Raw genomic sequence first — 22,504 nt, forward strand, 5'->3', positions numbered from 1 at the left:
ATTAAAAAAAAAAATAAAATAAAAAAAAAAAAAAAGAAAATGTGACACATTCGTGTCTAATAGATGTGCCTCCCAACTGGAGGAACCGCTCTGTGTATTCGGGTACCCTGCAAAGATCCCATTCTTGGGAATGAACAAGCCCTTCACAAAGAATCCATTTCCTCCAATCGACTCCCACTCTATGTATAGCCTTGTCTCTATCTCTGCATCTTCGTGTGTGTGTGTGTGTGTGTGTGTGCGTGTGTGTGTGTGTGTGTGTGACTCAGAATGACCTGGTTTCATCTTAATCCCTTTCTGCAATTTTTCCTTTTAGTAAAATTATTTATGCGTTTATTTTTGGCTGCGCTGGGTCTTCGTTCCTCTGCGCGGGCTTTCTCTAGTTGTGGCAAGCAGGAGCTACTCTCTAACTGTGTAGGGGTTTCTCATTGCAGTGGCTTCTCCTGTGGCGGAGCATGGGCTCCAGGCATGCATGCTTCCATATCTGTAGCACTCAGATGGGCTCAGAAATTATGGCTCTCAGGCTGAGCTGCTCTGAGGCATGTGGGATCTTCCCAAACCAGGGATCAAACCCCTGTGCCCTGCACTGGCAGGTGGAGTCTTATCCACTGGACCAGGGGAGCCCCCATTCTGCATCTTTGAGACATCATCATCCACATGTAATAAAACCACACAGAACTATACACAGGCACACACAGAAACACACAAATCACTGTACATAATACTGAAAATCTGAATAAACCCCATGGATTATGCTCATGTTCACACCCCCATTTTGATACTATACTACAGTGATGCGAGATGTTATCATGGGGAGAAACTGGATGGGTGTACAGAGAACTTCCATGCATTTTGCAACAGCTTGTGATTCTATAATTGTTACAAAATAAAAAGGTTTTTTTTTTTTAAACTCCATTCTCAAATAATTCCTTGATTACTGGGAACCAAACAAACACACACAACACTGAAGTTCTTTATAGAAAAGTTAGGACGAAAGGGGTAGAGGTCTTGTTTGGTTCTAGTCCCCCTGGTTCCTGTTATGCGTTGAATCAGGGCCCCCGCAGTTCATATGTTGAAGCCTTAACCCCCAGTTACTCAGCATGTGACTCATTTGGAAATAGGGCCTTAAAGAGGGAGCTGAGGTTACATGAGATCATATGGGTGAATCCCACCCCAATCTGACTGGTGATCTTGTAAGGGGAGGGAATTAGGACACACACAGAGACACCAGACCTGTGTGCACCCAGGAGGATGACCACATGAAGACCCAGGAGGGGAAGCCGGCATCTGCGGGCCGAGTGAGGTGGCCTCCGGGGGAGCCGGCGCTGACACCGGGGTCTTGGGCTTTCAGCTTCCATAACTGTGACAAAATAAATCTTCCACTGCTTACGCCAGGGGTCCCCAACCTCCAGGATCTAGTGCTGATGATCTGAGGTGGAACTAATGTAATCATCATATTTCTATAATATTTCTATTTCTTATTTATCATATTTATATTACTTAACTTACTTATATATTTGTATTTATTATCATTTTATCTATATATTATTCTACCCTAAAGGAAATCAGTCCTGACTATTCACTGGAAGGACTGATGTTGAAGCTGAAACTCCAATACTTTGGCCACCTGACGCGAAGAGCTGACTCACTGGGAAAGACCCTGATGCTGGGAAAGATTGAGGGCAGGAGGAGAAGGGGACGACAGAGGATGAGATGGTTGGATGGCATCACTGACTCAATGGACATGGGTTTGAGTAAACTCTGGGAGTTGGTGGTGGACAGGTAGGCCTGGCGTGCTGCAGTACATGGGGTCGCAAAGAGTTGGACATGACTGAGCGACTGAACTGAACTGATTATTCTATTAATATTTCTATTATTAAAGAACACAATCAGTGTAAGGCATTTGAATCATTTTGAAACCACCCTCCCCCAACTGGGTTGGCAGAAAAACTGTCTTCCACAAAACCAGTCCCTGGTGCTAAAAAAAAAAAAAAAAAGGTTGGGGACCACTGGTTTAAGCCACTCAGTCTGTGGTGCTACCTTACACAGTCCGGACACGACTGAAGCGACTTAGCAGCAAAGCAATGCAGCACCCAAAGCCTGCATGCCCCATTCACCTGGTCCTGCCCCCGAGTAACAAGCCCTCCAGCCTTGGCATCATCCCTCATAAGGAGGGAAACAGCGGCTGAATATAGGAGGAAACCGAATCAAGTAAGGATCAGAGGTCCTAGCACAGAAGACCCACGTTTTAGGTGCCCTTCCCTGCCCATGCGAGGCTGGCACTCAGTAGCTGCGGGGCGACCAAACATGGACGAGGGGTCGCCACTTCCCAAAGTGGACCCATAGGGCAGACCAGAGCCAGCGCGTGGAACATTGTAAGGAGACGGATTTCCAACACGACGTAAGGGCAATTTCCCAATGGTGATCGTGGTTCCGATGGAATGAACAGCCAAGTGAGAGTGCACTGTCCACAGTTCTGGAGAGAGGTGAGGGGAACACGGAATCCTCCAGCTCTGATCTGCACCCATCGATACTCAAAGCACCATGAAACAGGGCAAAAGTCCTTCCAGACCCCGGACGTGCACTGTAAGTCAGGACTCCTGTCTCTCTCCTCCCAACTCTCTATTCTGCTTTCGCACCAGTTCCCCATTCCAACTGTATCTCTGCCTTTGGATTTGAGACACCCAGCGCTCTTCTCACCTTTCTGGCACCTCTGATTTTTCCCTGAGAGAGGCTTCAGGCTGTCTTGAGGAATGCCCTCACATGCTCCCGACTCCCTGGAGCATCCCCCAGCCTTCTGTCCCCTGCCCTACCCACCTCAGCCCTGTCCCAGATGTACCAAAACAAACATCACTCTCAGATCCTGTGCTCAGGCCCATTTATTATCTTAGGCAAGTTACTTAACCTTTCAGAATCACAGTTCACTTGTCAGCTTTGTTTTATAAGAGCAAAACTTAAAAAAAAAATCCATGTTCAATGATAGAGGGCATTTAATATTATTGTATAGATCCACAAGGGATTATGATGTATACAGAAAGATCATCATTGAAGAATATTTAATGACACAGGGAAATGTTCAAGAAATATTGAGAGAGAGATACAGTAGCAAAATATGTTCATGATAAAAACCTCTTTTGTGTGGAGAAAAGCATAACAGTGCAGAAAAGGAGGATTTTATATAAACATAAAACTAAGAGTAATTATTCTTAAATGATTCTTTTTCTATACTTTTCATAGTGAACATGTAATACTTTTCAACTAGAAATAAAGTTATTTAAAAAATAAACCAAACCTTACCACTCTCCTTAGGAGCCTTTTCCTTCCCAAAGAGGAAAAAAAACAAGGCACCAACTGGTTGACATAGCGACTTAATGAAAGGACCCAGCGAGTCCATTCCATTAGCCTACTTACTGTTGCCAACAATGCAACAGGCTGTGTCTGAACTCGGTGAAACAGAGTAGCTAAGAAAGCTGAGCTCGGGGAAGGTCAGAACATGGGTGAGTAGTAGGAGCAGCTCCCAGAGGTCGGCTGGTGGACCCCACTCACGCCCCCACCCCACACAGTCCCCCCACCGCTCTGCTCCATCAGTCCCTCTGGGGAGAGAGAGCGCCACGTGCCACCCTGGGTCCTCCTCCGGCTGGGCCATGAGGCTTGGCTCCACACTGTGTGGTCCTGAGAAGTCTGCCAGCAGAGCGGTGTCCCCGTTCATCGGGCTTTGTCTCCTGGTAATGAGTTCCCCTGGCTCCCTCCCCAGGCTGGGCAGGAGAGGCTGCAGAATCGTGCCAGGCCTAGAAGCCCCTTGTGAATGACCATCAAGGAATCCGGGAGTTTGGCAGTAATTCAGCCTCAAGAGGCTGGAGCAAACAGTCACTTGGGTAGAAACTATCAGCTTGATTTGAGACGGAACGCTTCCCTTTTCGCCTGGCTGTAGGGGTCTAGGTCATAGCCGGGGATGTCCTGACGGCACCCAGCTGGTGACTCACGATACAGGTAACCCACTGTAAGTCACCAATGCAGAAGCACACTGCTGCAGAAACATAGGATTTTGTACAACCAAAAGCTAAGAGGGATTATTCAAGGGGTAGGACTTGTCACCAGTGGCCTGTGGCTGGACCGATGCTGACACCCCTGGGGGAGGAGCAGCTGTGAACCGCCTGTGCTTCATGTGTGCAGGGTTTAAAACCCTTTCAATCCCCAGTTCACACTCATGTCAGGCCTGTGATCAGATGGCTGGCCGTGGGCCTCTCAACCTGGTCTGCAGGGGCAGAACCAAGAGGCACACAGGCTACTCCACCCCAACAGGTGATGGGCATCCATTGACACCTACCTCCCAGGGCCAGTCCCTTCAGACTGTCCTGCTGCAGGGAGTTAAGATGCCATAATTCATACCTATTCCATTCGGTCGGCTCCCCTAAATACTTCCAAAGCCAAATTAAACAGCTTCAGAAACTAGCTCCCTCTTACAGGAGATAAACGCCAAAACAGTCCCATGGTCACCAACATGTTTTATGACTTGTACAGTATACGATCGGATCAGTTATGCTCTGCGTATGCATGGCCTTCTTAAACTGTTCCTGGAGAATTCCAACCATGCAGGGAACAAAAGGCCACCTACGGAGGCCAATCTGTGCAGAAGCTTGCTCTCTGTTGCTCAAAACACAGACCCAAGAAACCAGCTCAGAAGCACTCAGGAAGGCCTGCTCACAACCCTGGACTGTCATGTCTTGGAATCTGGCCAGACGCCACCACGCTGCCCACACACCACACAGACACACTCCCAACTCTGGGAATACTAAACTGTCAGAGAAGAAAAGGAGGCCCAGCTAGAAATCTGGTTGAGACATTCCTCCTACTAGAGAGTCACTGTACATCCCAGAGAAAAAGTCTCAGAACTAGAGAAAGGCTGTGCCTGCTACAGTCAGCCCTATAGCCCAAGCTTCCATCTCTCACAAAACCAAAATGAGTCCATATCCTAAGCTTGACCTATGAACGAGGCCCCATCCGTGCTGGAAAATGCCTGACTCATCAGGGTAATGGAGAAGGCAATGGCACCCCACTCCAGTACTCTTGCCTGGAAAATCCCATGGACAGAGGAGGCTAGTGGGCTGCAGTCCATGGGGTCGCTAAGAGTCAGACAGGACTGAGAGACTTCACTTTCACTTTTCACTTTCACGCATCAGAGAAGGAAATGGCAACCCACTCCAGTGTTCTTGACTGGAGAATCCCAGGGATGGGGGAGCCTGGTGGGCTGCCATCTATGTGGTCACACAGAATCGGACACGACTGAAGCAACTTAGCAGCAGCAGCATCAGGGTAAACGACCACAAGAGGATGCTGAGCATGCAAGCTCCAGGCGTGGGCTCCAAGCAGAGGTCATCCACCTCACCTGTGGCTTCAGGAGAGATGCCAGGGAGACATTTTTCTACTTGATTTCATCGTGAGACACAAGAGTTCAGCGTTTCGCTCCCCTTTTCCTTCTCTGGGCTCTGATTTATCTACTTGCTGTTACTGCTACCAAAATCTCTCTATCCTGGGGTACCAGAGTGATATCAGTCAAGTCAGAGTCCAGTGGCCTGGCTGGACCTGGGGAGACTGTTTTGGCTACAGGCTGTGGCCCATTCCCTGGCCTGCAGCAGACTCATGCTGGGGGGGGTTTTCACTGAAGCCTTAAAAGCATCAAAATGCAAATGATTTCCTTAGACCCCTCTCCCCACTGCGCCCACCTTCAGACACAATTATGGCTAAGCACAGGGTGGAGGGACTAGCCATCAGTCCTTTGCGTTCCACAGGTAGGCTGTGACCAGACCCACAAGCTCTCCACCCTTTGAGGGGGAGATGCACTCTCTACCTTTCTACTCTAGAGCCTGTTCACAGAGGGTTAAGACGTACGACGTATGCATTAGATAGAGTCATCTACCTCACAGGTAGGACACGAAGTCACCGAGGACAACCAGCATTCAGGGGTAACTGCCTTGAACCCTCCTGTCTCAGACAGCCTGGGCAGTGTATGGGGGAAACTTGGCAGGTAGGAGGCTTTTTGACTAATTCTGTTCAAGTTCTAGTTTAACCTAAACCTCCATATTGTAATTAACTTTATGCTCCAAGGCACGCTGCTTTCGGGAGGCACAGAGCTTCTGCAGGTATTGGTAATTTATTTCACTTTCTTCCCAAAGTTTAAGCACTCAGTGACTGGGGTCAAATCATAGAAGCTAACAGATGGTGGGAGGTAAAACTAAACTCAGTAAACAAGCAAATGGAGATGCTCGGCAGGCCAGCCCTTGCCCTACAAATGACCATGCGATAGTGCCCAGAAGCAGTGACTGAGAAGCTCGTTTGCTGTAAGTGTAATTCAACCCCGGGATGTTTCTTAACCCCAACGCTGGCAGATGGTTTCCATCCTTCCAGTATAAAACAACAGAAGTCATTGAAGCACAAAACAAATGTTTTCAAAAGCTCACACGTACCTTATTTCTTCCCAAATATCCGGTTCTAGTAAATAACCCCGTTACAGGGGAAAAAAAATAACACACACACACACACCGTTACCAACTTTGAATAATACCAAATGCTGGGCATATGCAATCACTTTTATCTTTGAGCTTCAATAAGACAATGACCAGAAGGTCATTTTGATGATTAATAACAGGGGTTTCTAATGCGTAGACCCCCAGGGATTCCTTGGTGGCAAATACCAGGCCACCCAAAGTCCAAACACACACACACAAAGGCAGATAAATATATACATATTTAAAACTCCCCTCAATCTCCTCCTCCCCCTTCCCAGGCTTGCTGATGCTCACGCACAGCAGAGGTCAAATTCTGCTGCACCCTGGAGTTACCTGGGGAGCTCTTTAAAAAATTACAAGTCCAGGCTGCACCCCAAGACCCCCAGAATTTTCTGGGGTGTGCAATTCAGGAATCAGCATTTTCCCCAAACACCCTCAGTCTGAGAATGAAAGCTCCGGACGAAACTTAAAGTTCTGGGGCCCAAATTTCCTTCCTCTGTTCACACGCCCTGGCCCTGGTTCCCTACACCGGGAATCAGCCGCAAGGGGAACCGTGGCCCCCGGGCGCTGGCGCAACTCCTACCTATGTAGAGCGAGGAGTCCTTCCTCCGCACGTGGTCGTCGATGTAGGAGACGCCCAGGGGCTGCACGGGGGTAGCACCGATGCCCAGAAGCACCTGGGCCCCAATGAGCAGCAAGTACATCATGTTGGTGGCGGTCCGGCTGCGGCAGATGAGGTCCGGGTCGGGGCCCTGGTCCCCGCCGGAGCCGTTGGCGGCGCAGACGTCGCGGCCCTCGGCGCCCCAGCGGATCTCGCCCGCCTCGTACTTGTACTGGTGAGTCAGGAACTCGGGCAGCGCCGACAGCAGCGCCCCCAGCGCCATGACGATGCCGCCGCAGCCAATGAGGCGCGGCCGGTGCCCGCGGGCCCCGAAGTAGCTCACGAAAAGGATGAGCGCCAGGTTCCCGATCTCGAAGCTGCTGGCGATCACGCCCACGTCGGCACTCTGCAGGTTGAACCTCCGCTCCAGGGTGGTGAGGACGCTGACCTGTGGGGTGCAGAAGGCAGTCTCAAGGCCCGTGCTGATGGAAAGCCCCCCGGGAGGCCCCCTTCCCGCTGCGCAGCGCACCTGCGCATCCTAAACCCTCCCACCGAGCCTGTTGGTTCACCTTGTTTTGACCACCTGTGCCAAGTGGTTTACACCTTGAGTCCAAAAACTGTTTACTCGGCATGCTAACTATTCATTCCTGGGGGGCTCAGACAGTAAAGAATCTGCCTGCTATGCAGGAGACCTGGGTTCAATCCCTGGGTCGGGAAGATCGCTGGGGGAGGAAACGGCTACCCACTCCAGTATTCTTGCCTGGAGAATTCCATGGACAGAGGAGCCTGGCAGGCTACAGTCCGGGGGGGGGGGGGGGGGGGGGGCGCGTCGCAGAGTCGGATACGACTGAGTGACTAACATTAACATTAACCCTAATTAAACAGTTAAAGAATTAACTTTCCCACGGGCAAAGAAGTTTTCCTTGGCATGTTTCCATCCTGCAAGATTCTACCTCTACGCATAAGAACCACCTCCCTGCCCCACAGCCGCCCCGTTTAGGGCTTGTGAAAGTGCAAGTCGTTCAGTCGTGTCGGACTCTTTGTGACCCCATAGACTATAAAGTCCATGGAATTCTCCAGGCCAGAATACTGGAGTGGGTAGCCTTTCCCTTCTCCAGGAGTTTGGTGAAAGTCTTAAAAGGCACATCTTTCACAGACTGTCTCGCAACTACATCCTATCTCTCAAGTCCATGCTGGAGGTATAGGACTCTTGGGCTTTTCACCAGGAGGTAATTAGCAAAGCATATTGAAGGAAATAAAATTACAAAGAGAAAAAAACCTAGGGTAAGCAAAATGGACAAGCCAGATAAGCTCAATAGGATAATCATTAGCTCTTCACTTCCTTCTGGAAATTTCCAAACACTGGACATTTCTCTCAAGGCCATCAGGTAAATATTTTCCTGACTGGTCTGTGCACTCCAGCTGTATCGAGTTTCCTTGGGTCAAACAGTTTGATGACTTTCCCCACGTTTGCATCCTTGTCTGCGCCTCATTTGTTTAACAAATGTCTACTGAATATCTGCTGTTGGCTTCACAATGCCCAGGACACAAGACAGAAACAGGAGGAGGACAGATCTCGGTGCTCTGTGGCGACCTAAATGGGAAGGGAATCCCAAAAGGGGATATGTGTGATTCACTGGGTACAGCCGAGACTAACACAGCGTTGTAAAGCAACTATACGCCAACACAAACAGAAACACAGGAAACAGGAGGGAGGGTTGACCCCTGGCCTCAAGATGCCCCCCTAGCAGGAAGGTAGATGTGTGTGCTGGGTACATGCTACATTCATGATGCAAAATCACGTAGGAGGGTGAAGAGGAGATGCATTATTTTAGGGTTCCTTGGAGAGAAAACGCAAATAGCCTCCCTGTCCTGCTGTGTGCCATTTCCAGCTGGGTAGGAGGACTCCCAGTGATGGGAGCCCTAGCTGGGCAGGGAAGAGCACTCCAGGCAAACGCAACGGGGTGAGCGGATGCATGACTGCATGGCGGAATGGAACATACGGAGTGGAAAGGTCGGTTGGTAAACAGACTATACGGAGTCTCAGAAGCCGCCCTAGAGGAATCAGACAATCCCAGGCAGTGTGGTGAAAAGAACGCAGAGCCTGGGGCGGGGGCTGCTGGCTGGAATCCCGCCTAGGATCTCCTTAATTAGCTTCAGGACTTTGATCAACTTAACCTCTCCAAGCCTTGATTTCTTTGGAACAGGAATAATAATGCCTATCAGGCAGGACAGATGTGAAGATTAGACACAACAGTATGAAAAGTCCATTAGCACAGAGTAGCCTTTCCCTACATGTCCGGAGAGGTGGGGAAGCAGAGGGGTGCAGAACTAAAGCTCGGGGGCCGTCTGTGACTCTCAATCACCTTGGGCAAAGGCACTCCATGCTTTCACTGTCCCATCTGTAAAATGGGGATAAGGATGATGCCTCTGAGAGCTGGTGCCAGGAGTAAACACTTGTATGAGTAAACGCTAGGTAAGGGCCATCCGCAAGCATGGTCACCATTTATCCTTGGGGCTGCCCAGGTGGCGCTAGTGGTAAAGAACCCACCTGCCAATGCAGGAGGACGCAGGAGATGCGGGTTTGATCCCTGGGTGGGGAAGATCCTCTGGAGGAGGGCATGGCAACCCACTCCAGTAGTCTTGCCTGGAGAATCCCATGGACAGAGGAGCCTGGCAGGCTATAGTCCATAGGGTGGCAAAGAGCTGGACACGGCTGGAGTGACTTAGTGTGCAGCACGCACATGTTGGGACCAGCAAAGTGCTAAAAACACGAGTGTGACTCAGGTACGGCCAGCATGTGGAGGATGGATTGAATGGGGCTACAGAAGTAAACCCCCGCAGAAAAAGAGGCTGGGCTATTTGTTGAGACAAGGGAGCAGAAAAGGTCAGTACCGTGGCAATGGAAATGAACAAGAATATCTGAGGCAAATATAACATCTTTAGGGAGATTGGGCTGCCTCTGAGCACTTGAACATGTGCTGCTAAGGAAAGGGAGTAATAAGAGTCAGTGGATCTAGCCTTCCTCCAAACATATAAACATGTGCACAGGTGTCAGCATCCCATATGCACAGCCTCTCTGCAATGTCCACACAAACACACCTGTGCTCATTAACATACCTCCATTCCACCCACATCCACCCTTTTCCGCACCAGGGACTGGTTTTGTGGAAGGCAATTTTTCCATGGAAGGGCTGGGGGAATGGTTTCAGGATGATGATTCAAGCACATTACATTTATTATGTACTTTATTTCTATTATTATTACATCGGCTCCACCTCAGATCATCTGTCATTAGATCCCAGAGGTTGGGGAGCCCCTGCTCTATTCTATTTACCTTTATTATTAAAAAAAAAAAAACAGTAGCCCAGTAATTCCTGTTAGCCTTCTTTCAACCCCACACATTTTAAAAGACTCCTTTAACCCAGGGGTTTCCAATGCTACCTTCAGATTGGATGCACCCAGGAAGCACTTAAACATTTTAGATGCCAGGTCCCTCTGAGTTTCCAAGCCAGGGAGCTGGGATTTTGTTAAAGCCCTGGATGCTTCTACCTGGGTTAGCACAGCACCAAGGCAACGACACAAACTACCGCAACCTTTCTGTCAGCCCTGGGCCTGGGGTGTGCTCTGCAGAGCAGGGCCCAGGGCTGTGCAGGTCCCTGTTCATGACCAAGGACTGGACGGCTGTGTCACCCTCCTTCATCAGCATTCCCATTCTGATTCCTGTTTCTGTTGTCTTTCTACTCAAATCAAGGCCAGCTCACAACTCGTGCAGCCCGAGCTATAAGTTAGATTGTTTTTCAAGCACCAAGTAGTGGCCATGTTCGAGAAAAGTTTCATGATTCCTGGTCTCATTAAAATGGCTCTCAAATGCTCCCAGAGATCTTGACCAAAGGTCTGGACAAGTGAAAAAGGTTTCATTTAGACCCTTCTTTCCTTTGTAACAGGCTTCCCAGGTGGCTCAGTGGTAAAGAATCTGCCCACCAACGCAAGAGACACAGGTTTGATCCCTAATCCGGAAAGATCCCACGTGCCACAGAGCAACTAAGCCTGTGGGCCACGACTACTGAGCCTTGCTCTAGAACCTGGGAGCTGCCACTGCTGAGCCCATGCATCCTAGAACCCGTGCTCTGCAACGAGAAGCCACGGCAGTGAGAAGCCCGGGCACCGCCACTGGAGAGCAGGCCCCACGCATCGCAACTAGAGAAGAAGCCCGCGCGGCAACGAAGACCCAGCGCGGCCAAAAATGTGAAAAGCTAGATAATAGAAGGCAGTAACAGAAGCGGACACGTGTGGGCAGCATCTCCTGGGTGGGCCTCGAGCAGGCTGGCGGGTCTGCAGCCTGGTGACCCCCATCTGGGGAGGAGAGGGCAACAGCAGCTGGGAGGAAGGACAGGCAGGCATGAGCAGAAGGTGTGTTTCGTTTCTGCCACGAGGCTTCATGACATCCGTCCTGGGGAGCAGATCTGAAATGTGACAGCCGCTCCGTTCTAGCAGGTGTGCCCCGTCATAAAACATCACACAGGTGTGGATGATAACGATGATATACGGGTGGCAAGGCAGAGGCAGTGGTGGGCAAACAAAAAGAACCTGCTCTTCTAGAGAGCGCGGGGGCCCATGCCTACAACTCTTGTCCTGCCTCAAACCTGCTCCTTGCAGAGCGACCCACAGGGGAGACACTGGGAGCGGAAACACTGACCGAAACCGCCCACCCTGGCCAGGCACCACAGTGACCCTCTGCCTGAGGTACCTTGCGACAGGAGGTCCTGGCAAGGAACACGGGACTAACGAGCCACTACCGAGAGGAAGAATTCCGGAAGGTCCCACACATCCTACCAACCTCCAGGATCCTCCTCACCGGAATCCGTCCTGGCTGAGGGCTGCACGAAGGACCCTGAGTCAGAATGAGGGGCCAGAGACAAGCTGCAAACTAACCCCACCACCATGAAACCCAGACAGGGGGCGCCGCGTGGCAGGACAGTGCTCCTGGGCTCCCTTCCCGTCCTGCTCACCACCCGGGCGCCCCTTCCCAGTAAAGCCTCTTGCTCTGTCAGCACGTGTGTCTCCGCGGAGACTTCATTTCCAAGTGCTAGACAAGAGCCCGCTCTCCAGTCCTGGAAGGGGGCCCCCACTCCTGCAAGAAGAGGAGTAGTAGGGTCCTGACCTCCTTGACCCTGTGACCTCTTCAAAGCCTCATGGACACCTCTCTGAATCTAGAGTTAAGCTATACAGATATTCTGAAAAGACACTTTGTGGCCCAATAATGTCAGAGGCCAATGTCTTCACTTATTTAAACCATAGTTTGGAGAAGCTGAACTATTAAGCATGCACAAGGCCGTAAACCCACTTGTGGCTCATAGGTGGCAATGAGCAATCCAACAATGAGGAAGGTGCCTGCCAGTGGCAATGACTGTCTCCACTCAACAGCTAACAGGTCTGATGGCCATGTCTTGATAATTGGAGATGAAGGAAGCCACAGGAGGAAAAGAGGACGTGTCCTCACCCTGCCCGAAGTAGATACAAAGTGATTATTAAAAGAATGCAATATTTATCAGGTTTCTGCTATCCCAGTTCAAAAACAAACAAAAAAATACACTTGAATTTCAGAATATCCTGGAGCACTGGTTAAAAATACAGATTACCAAACCCTGAGATGAGGCCCAGAAGTCTGAGGTTTTATAAAAAACCCTGGGTTGGGCTGAGGGCGGGGGCGGGGAATCTCTGGTGCCCAGTGCGGGGAGGTATGAACACCACTGACACTCCAAGTGTCCCACACACATGAAAGTGAAAGTGTTAGTTGCTTAGTCAAGTCCGACTCTCTGCAACCCCATGGACTGTAGCCTGATGGGTTCCTCCTTCCATGGGGTTCTCCAGGCAAGAATACTGGAGTGGGCTGCCATTTCCTTCTCCAGGGATTTTCCTTCTTCCGACACAGGGATTGAACCTGTGTCTCCCACACTGCAGGCAAATTCCGTTCTTCCCACATACTTACCATCAATCAAGAGCAACAGTTCTCAACCTTCATTGGCAGCAAAATCACCCGGAGGGTATGGGACTGCTAGAGCCCAAGCTCAGAGTCTCCTCTAACTCAGAGCATCTGGGATGCATCTGGGAATTTACATTTCTAACAAGCTCCCAGGTGATGTGGATACTGCTGATCTATGGACCAGACTTTGAGAACCACCGCTCCGCTCAGCTCTCTGTCCTCAATAAGCCTGTCTCCCCTCAAGATTAAAAAGCCTGCTTTTTGTTGCTATTGTTTAGTCTCTAAGTCATGTCCTACTCTTTGCGACCCCATGGACTGCAGCCTGCCAGACTCCTCTGTCCATGGGATTCTCCAGGCAAGAATACTGGAGTGGGTTGCCATTTCCTCCTCTGGGGGATCTTCCCGACCCAGGGAGCGAACCCGCATCTCCTGTTTGGCAGGTGGATTCTTTACCACTGAGCCACCAGGGAAGCCCCCGCTTTTTTTTTTTTAAAGAGATGCCAATTGAAAGCCCTCCCTCATTTCTGGCTCACATCCAGTCTCTCCTCCTCCTATGGGAAAGCTGGGTTGCATCTGGGGAGGCTCACCTCTTAGGGAGTCAGAGGTGCACACTGGGGGGCACTTGCCCAGCACAGGGAGCCCAGCCCCAAAGGGAGACCTTCAGCTTCCCATGGACAGAGGAGCCTGGCGGGCTGCAGTCCATGGGGTGGCAAAGTCAGAAATGCCATGAGACAAGAGACCATGGACAGATGGGTCTTTTCTCACCTCTGAAAGGGCCAGGGTTGGCAGGGGGTCACGGAAGAGGCAGCCCAGCTCCCGGAGCAGCAGCTGAAGCCCAGGCTGGCCCGCGTGAGCCCTCCCCCAACCTGTCGGGTTTCTTATTCTGGAGTAGGGGGTGGGGACTAGACTAGAATCACCTGGAAAACACACCAGCACCACCCCACCCCCACCGGGACTGAGATACAATGTGTGAGGCGGGGGCCCAGGCGGGAGTCTGTGAAAGCTCCCAGGTGATGCTAATACACAGGCAGGTGGGGGAGTGTGTGTCGACGCACAGGGCCCAAGTGCAGGGTGCTTACAATCGCGCACCCTGGTCCTGTCGGGGTGGAGCACCGGGGCCTCCAGCTCAAATCTGGCTTTGACAGCACTTGGCCACGTGGATCTTTCTGCGCTGTCTCTGCACCTGTGCAGCAAGGCTAACAATAAGAGCACCATGAGGTCAGGATTCACAGCAGCTGGTGCCCACATCCATGGTGCGCATGCGCCGTGTGACTTCCAAATAGAGCCACACAGACGGCCTGCTTGGGGTGGGAAGTACAAGGAATATGACTAAGGCTGAGAAGGAATCCCTGCCCTGTGGGGGTGTAAGACCTGGGGGAGAGGAGAAAGAAAGGGTCCTAACAACACCGCTGGTCTTGCGGGGTCATGCATTAGAGTGGCAGGAGGCTCAGGGAATGAGGACACACCTCTGGCTACAAGTGGAGGGAACCCGACCTGGGATGCAGCAAGAATAAGCTGGACTTTAATACATGGGCAGGGGGTGGGGAGGCACAGTTTTCTGAGAGTGAAGATCAGTGCGGTGGGGGGGGCACTGAGGAGGGGGAGCTCAGGCGAGCCTGGGGGAAAGGGAGCAGGACACCATGGTCCCTCCTCGCCACATCCTCAGCCTGCCTCTCTCTGTAGAAAAGCTTAGCCAAAGAATAAGTTCAATCAGAGAAGTGAGAAAATGCAGAAGCAAAGACGAACAGGCAAAGGAGACCACGTAACAATGGCTTAGTCCGTAAGTGGGGATACCCTGGTGGCTCAGATGGTAAAGAATCCGCCTGCAATCCAGGAGACCCGGGTTCGATCCCTGGGTTGGGAAGATCCCCTGGAGAAGGAAAGGCAAAGGCCTTCAGTTCCTCAAGGGCTATAGATAATATTCTGAGCCATATCCTGTGAGCTGTCTAACGGATACTGAAACCGCCGCCACATGGAAGGAGTTAACTACATGATAACCACACTGCAGCTATGAGCTGCCACAGTTCCAAGAACTGGCCTCGAGGAAATGAGAACAAGCTGATCCTGGAAATGAAGACTAACTGCACTTAAAACAATCAAGATGACGCCGGTCAGACCACCGATGACCCACTGCCAGATGACTGTCAGAACTGACTGTGCTGTTTCTGCCTCCCTCAGCCTATAAAAAAGCCTTTGATTGTTGGTACGGTGGAGGGGGAAATTGGCCTTTGAACAGGCATCCACCCCCTGCCACTATCCCAAGTCGCTGGCATCCACAATAAAGCAAACTTTCCTTTCTACCAACCCGGCCTCTTTATCGGCTTTTGAGCGACAAGCAGGTGGACCCCACTTTCAGTTACAAGAGCCCTGTGGGGAGATGAAACAGCCTTGAAGACCAGGCTGAGGTTGATCTGGAGGTCACTGGGGAGCCAAGGGAGGTTCTTGAGCAGGAGCCATCCCTCGGAGACACTATCCTGGTGGCGGGGTATGGGATGGAGGGAGGAGAAACTGCCCCGGCGGCGATTTCAGCGGTGCTGGAGAGAAACGAGGCTTCCGCAGGCACACGCTGTCAGCCCACAGAGAAGGGTGCCTGTGTGGGGTGTCTCGGGAGCAAAGAGCAGCAGAGCCACGGCTGACAGCCTGGGCCCAGGAAGATGGGGCCCAGGAGGACTTTGGGGAGTCTCCCCAGCTCAGTTTGGAGCCCGCGTGAGGGCTGAGAGAGCTGGGGAGAGCCCACGAGTGCAGAGAAGCTACGCCTAGAAGCCCTTCTACTCCAAGGGCCACGGGACATGACTGTCCAGCACCCCCGCCCCCCGGGGAATGTCAGCTGTACTCGCAAACCACACGCCCAGCAGCGGGGCCCAGCGATGCTGAGAGCAGGCGCAGAAACAGCCTGGCTGTCAGCCTCATGTTAAACCGCAGTCAAAGAAAGGCCCCGAGCTCCTGAACAGGGATCAGCACACTTTTTCCATGAAGAGCCAGGTAGTAAATATTTTCAGCATGTGGACCACTCTGTCTCTATAGCGACTCTCCTACTCTGCCATCTGAGTGCCTGAGCAGCGTCCCTGGGCAGTACGTAACTGATGGCCACGACTGCATTCCAAGAAAACTTTATTAATGAAAATAAGCCGTGGCTGGACTTGGTCTCAGGCCACAGATTGCCAAAGTCCTGCTGGCTTCTCCACCATCCAGTACGGGAAACTGCCTTATTCCCGCGTCTGGCAATAACAAGGCTGGCCATTTATAACAAGTTTGCAAAGTGCTCCTGCTGCTGACATGGAAAAGCCATTCTTGGCACAACTTCAATGCAAGTTTGTTTTCTAAGCCCGTGGAAGGAATTTTCAAGCCCATATCAATTGCTTGTCTGATGGGCCAGGATGTGGTCTCGCAGCAAAGGCAGGAAGGGGCCCAACCTCAAAAGCTCAGACAGTGTCTGCCTACGACAAAGCAGCAGCAGCAAGTGCATCAGGGAGGCACGTTGTGTGGTTCTGTTTTTACCTGAAGAGCAGCTCCTTGGAGTGAGTCATTGAGGGCACAGGGGAAATAGCACACACAAGGTAGTCACTTGTGAATTCCAGGATCTGAGGTTTGCAGAACCAGGTATCAGAGGACAGCACAACAGTAAGCCCTGGAATTCCCCTAATGGCAGACAGACTGCCCATCCATCTCACGGTCAGCCAGGGAAGACAAGCAGTCAATGTTACTTTATTACTTCTTTTTTAATGCTGCCTTTAAAAAAGGTATGTATTTGGCTGTGCCAGGTGTTAGTTGTGGCACAAGGGATCTGTGATCTTCCTTGCAGCCCACAAACCCTTATTTGCATCATGCAGGATCTAGTTCCCTGACTGGGGATTGAACTCGGGCCCCTTGCATTGAGAGTGTGGAGTCTTAGTCACTGGGCCACCAGGGAAGCCCTATGTCACTTTACTTCTGATGGAATGAATTAGCCCTTTTTATGACCACATAATAAATGGGTGTAAATTTACAACAACAAAATTATTAAAAAAAAAAAAAACAGAATAAGAATTACACAGAGAAACTGTGGTGCAGACATGCCTCTGACCTCCAGCCCATGCCGCAGGCATCAGAGTGTTTTGGAAAGGGGTGAGAAGAGGGGTGGATGGAAGACATGAGGGATTTTGAAAGCCGTGCACTAGCCATGCATTTAACACGCCTGCAACTCCCTTTCCTGGTCTGTAACACAGAGGTGGTGATTCGTCCTTTGAATCTTGCCACATGGTTAAAATGAGAAGGAAACACGCTGTACAACATGACTGTGACTGCAGTGATGCCTGAGGTTGCGAATGTGCAACACAGCCGTACCTTTCCTGGAAGCAGCATCCGCCCGCCCTCTCTGCACCCGGGGCTTAGTGAGAAACCATCACTTCTCTCTGATCACTCTGTCTGAGACCAGAGTCCTGGATCCTCTTTCCTTAGAAAGACCTCACTCACCTGCGTCTCTAAGACTTCCTGTCTTCTGCATTATTTGCATCTTTCTCAGACCATTTCCCCCTCTAGTCCCTGTTTCTTGCTTTCTCTCTTCTGCTTACATTCTCTCCTAAAGAGCCCTAAACTACAACAGAGGCCTCTTTTTTTGTATTCTTTATATTTAGTGAAATCTCATGTTCATTTAATTCTAAGAGAATTAAATGTGTCATATTTTATGATCCTCTTCTTTAAAATAAAAAACAAAACAAAAAAACCCTCTAAATTTGCTTCCTACTTATGAGTCTCACCATTGATTTTTCTCTATAGCTCAGTGGTCCACTGCAGAAAAATGAGGGTTTTCCATCCCTGCTGGGCACAGATAATAGAATTTTCTTTCACTCAGTGACTGAGCTATAAACATATTATCAGAAATCTTTTGCATCAGTCCTGACTATTATTAACAGTTTAGTACCTTTCACAGGACTTGAGACCATTCTTTGAATTCACAATTTATGTGGTGCCAGGTCTCTTTAGAGAAACTTCAAGAACAATATAAGTTAAATGATTTTCTCAACAAGAATTACATTCAACAAAAAAGTACAGAGGACCAGTCTTAAGAGATTTCCATCTGATACACTAACAATGTACACACACACACTCCCCAGGCAGAGCCGTGTTCACTGAATCAGACTCACTACATGCCGAGGGCCTGTGCTTAGTGTTAGATGGACTGAGAACCCCAGACTGAGTAGTTGGGCCAGGTTCTCATCTCAGGGCTGCAGATGCCCTTAACCAGCTCATAGTATAATAGACAAGACAGCTATGAAGATAGCTATCACAAAGGGCCAATAGAGCTGCTCTCTGCCAGAATAAAGAGAAGCATGGTCAGTACCCAAAGAAGCACTCGAGTTTGTACCCAGTCATGTGGGAGGAATGTGGCCTCCAGGCGGGGAACATTCTGGAATGGGGGGAAGATTTATTACAACCCAAGGAACACTTATTATTTACTTATCCAGGGATGGTCTTGCAGGCTCTATTGACATAGTGATTATTCATGATGATTATACATGATGATTCCAGGAGGTTGGCCATATTATTATCCAGTTTTACAGATGAGAAAGCTGAGGCTAGAGAAGACGACTGTCCCACTGATGGCCATGTAGCTGGTGAGCAGAGGGGCCAGCACTGACGCCCAGTCCCACGGACTCCACACTCGAGTGATGGAGCCCTAGGCTCCCTGCCAGGGGGAGGCGCCCCTGACCTCAGTGGAGAAGGCTACCGGGCTCTGTTAGCTAAGCCTGCTGTTTAAAAATAATGTGGAAGTGAGTGTTAGTCGCTGAGTGCTGTCTGACCCTTTGTGACCCCATGGACTGCAGCCTGCCAGGCTCCTCTGTCCATGGGATTCTCCAGGCAAGGATACTGGAGTGGGTAGCCATTCCCTCTTCCAGAGGATCTTCCCCACCCAGGGATCAAACCTGGGTCTCCTGTATTGCAGGCAGATTTTATTTTTTACCATCTGAGCCACCAGGGAAGCCATCCCCGCCACCCCCAGCCTAATGGAATTACTGTTAAAAGCTGTGCAGGAAGGGGCTTCCCCTGTAGTCCAGTGGCTAAGACTTCAGGCTCCCAAAGCAAGGGGCTTAAGTTCGATTCCTAATCAGGGAACTAGATCCTGTAAGCCACAACTAAGAGTTTGCATGCCGCAACTAAAGATCCCATATGCTGTTACAGAGGTCAAAGAGGCCGAGTACAACAGCTAAGACTCGGTGCAGCCAAATACGGAAAATTGTCTAAAAAGCATGTAAAATACATAACCAGTGCGAGTTTGATATATGACACAGGGCACTCAAAGTCGGGGCTCTGTGATGACCTGGAGGGGTGGGGTCGGAAGGGAGGTGGGAGGGGGGTTCAGGAGGGAGGGGATGCATGTATGTCTATAGCCAATTCATACTGATGTATGGCAAAAACCATCACAGTACTGTAAAGTAACTATCTTCCAGTTAAAATAAATAAATATGTATTTTTAAAAAGCTATGTAGGAAGGAAAAACATCATGCAGTCATAGAAATTTTAAAAATTCTGGGCTAACAAAGATAGATAGGTTTCTTCACAAAACTATGAGAGATCTCCCAAAGGTAATATTCATTGTTAATTATCCATTGAGATATATAGTTTCTGAAACTGCTGACTGTGGAGGCCTTTTATCAAATACTGTGGATCCCTTGAGAAAATATATATGTATTTTCAGAAACACTAGGATAAAGCTGATATGAGAAATGGTTTTCATTAAGTACTAGAAAAAGCTCTGTTTTCCCTAGGAACTAATGTTATCGTTTCCCATTCCCATCCCCCCAGGCACCTCCGACCAAAGACTATTAAACAGGAAAGAGTATAGCTGTATTTCCCTTTTTGCTTTGCATACCAGGAATCTCTTGACTCAAGCCTGCAGCCATGTTAGAGCAATAACAGTGGCCCACCTGATGCAAAGAGCTGACTCACTGGAAAAGACCCTGATGCTGAGAAAGACTGAGGGTGAGAGGAGAAGGGGACGACAGAGGATGAGATGGTTGGATGGCATCACTGACTCAGTGGACATGAATTTGAGCAAACTCCAGGAGACAGTGAAGGACAGGGAAGCCTAGCGTACTGCATTCCATGGAGTTGCATTCCATGGAGCTGCAAAGAGTCAGACACGACTGAGTGATGGAACAACAACAATGTGAGAGCTATGCTTAAGCATTTCTTTTTCTGCCGGGTCTCCTGATTTTACTTGTAATCCCACAGGAGTATGCTACACACAAACTGTTTCTACCAGGACTGTGTACAAAGCCATTGCTTATAAATTCCTCAAGAGCAAACCACCAGACAGGTAAGGTTAAGTCCTAAATACCAAGATAATCTACTTCCACCTAATTATTCTCTCTCAGCAATGAACCACCCAAATAAGCTGATAAAAAAATAATACGGTTGCCAAAGCCTGTGCATCCAGGCGTAAGATAAACAGGGGTCAGAACAAAACACCGCTTGCTCGTGTGCATTAAGAAAGCTTCCAGGAGACTCCGATAGGCCAGTTTTGGTGTCAGAGCAATGAAGGAAAGAGGTCATCTTCCCCAGGCTGCTCACACCAGCTCACACCAGCTCACTGCTCAAATCCAGGTACAGATCCTTCTACTGTCATTTCAGGGCATCTCAGGCACAGCACTTCCCTGGTGGCTCAGGTGGTAAAGCGTCTGTCTAGAATGCAGGAGACCTGGGTTCCATCCCTGGGTCAGGAAGATCCCCTGGAGAAGGAAATGGCAATCCACTCCAGTACTCTTGCCTGGAGAATCCCATGGACAGAGGAGCCTGGTAGGCTACAGTCCATGGGGTCGCAAAGAGTCGGACACGACTGAGCAACTTCCCTTTCACTTTCAGGCACAGCACACCCTCAGGTTTCACTGGGGAGACATGTTCATGGATGGAGGGAATGACAGACGCTCCTGCCCAAATGGATGTTGAAGATGACCTAGCTCCCGCCCCCTGCCCCACCTCCAGCACTTTACTGGGAGGACTTAGGAGACCAGAGTAGAGATGTAGTTAGTCCAGGATCACATGCCTACAGGAGAAGGGAATGGCAACCCACTCCAGGATTCTTGCCTGGAGAATCCCATGGACAGAGGAGCCTGGCCAGCTGGACCCCACAGTCAGTGGGGTTGCAAAGAGGCAGACACAACTGAAGCAACTTAGCACACACACACACACACACACACACATGCCTATAAGTGACAACAATGCTTCCTGATGCTCAGCCCATGTCCCCTAGCCCATGTTAGAAACAAGTACTCAGCACCACTTGGCCTCACTCCTCGCTGAGTAAAGCAGTCTATGACTTGTTGGATGCAACTTACCCTGTTCAAGGAGATAAAACTGCTGTGCCAACATACGAACTAAGTACCCAAGGGGCCCCTGTAACTGACTGAGAAGCTAGAGAAGTGGACGTAACTGTGGAGGCAACAACAGCGTCTCTTCCTGCTGGATCTTGATGTGGGAGGTGACTCGGGGCGGAGCTAGGAGAGGGGTGCCCACTGGAGCTCCAGCCTCCCCTACTCAGCGCGGCTCCCTCTGCCAGCCATCCCTCTTTCCCTCCTGAAGGCCCCCCTCCTCCACTCTGCCTCCTTTTATCTCTCTTTCCCTCCACTGGCTGCGTCTCCGTTCTCTCCCCAAGCTTGCCCAATGCCCATCCATGTCAAAACCCAAACTTAAAATCACCTTCTGGTCACTGCTATTGTTCATCTTTCCTTCCATGCTTGGGGCTTCCCTGGGGGTCCAGTGGCTAAGACCCCGAGCTCCCAATGCAGGGGGCCCAGGTTCCATCCCTAGTCAGGGAACTAGATCCTACATGCCACAACTAAAGATCCTGTGGGCCGCAGCTAAGACCCAGCACCACCAAAATAAATAAATATTTAGAGAAATACCAAAGAAAGTCTATGTCTGCAGGGTAGATGGCCCTGTTCTTCACACTCAAGCCAACACGGAGCAGTGGCGCTCTCCAACTCTGCTAGGGCCATGGAAGCTGCTCCTGCTAAAACTTCCCAAGGAGCCCCTACATCTTCAATGGGTGTGCTATTTTCCTGCCCTCATCGTTCGGGCTTTCTCAGGTCACCTCTGAGGGTTCTGGAGTCACTGCTGTATTCTCATGCGAGGGTCTTCACATGCCCCACCTCCCACGTGCTCATGACCCCCGGTCCCTGCCTGTAGCCTGGGACTGTCACCGCGCCCGGCCTCCGCAGCTCCCAGCACAGAATTCTGCCCCCCTCATCACACAGTGGGTTCGGCCCCTCTGACCTCTGTCTCCGGGGACATCATCTGCCCGGTCCCAGGCTGCAGAACCCCCCCGGCCCTCCTTGGTCCCTCATCCCACTGGCCTCTGCTCCTCCTCCTCTCCCTCCCATCCTCCTACCCCCTCCTCCAGTCGTCGAAGGTCTCAGTCCTCTTGTTCATCCCCTC

The 22,504-nt window shown here is 50.4% G+C and overlaps 1 protein-coding gene across 7 annotated transcripts in view; it reads right to left on the minus strand.

Annotated features, from left to right (window-relative positions):
• Positions 1 to 22,504, minus strand: part of SLCO3A1 (solute carrier organic anion transporter family member 3A1) — a 402,740-nt gene that overhangs the window by 312,927 nt on the left and 67,309 nt on the right. For all 7 annotated transcript variants that reach the window (XM_069559256.1, XM_069559257.1, XM_069559255.1 and 4 more), the window contains one exon: positions 7,087 to 7,552. In XM_069559256.1, the coding sequence (XP_069415357.1) occupies positions 7,087 to 7,552 (466 nt within the window). The remainder of the gene's footprint in view (positions 1 to 7,086; positions 7,553 to 22,504) is intronic.

This window comes from Ovis canadensis, chromosome 18 (assembly GCF_042477335.2).
Source record: "Ovis canadensis isolate MfBH-ARS-UI-01 breed Bighorn chromosome 18, ARS-UI_OviCan_v2, whole genome shotgun sequence".
NCBI classification, from domain to species: domain Eukaryota; kingdom Metazoa; phylum Chordata; class Mammalia; order Artiodactyla; family Bovidae; genus Ovis; species Ovis canadensis.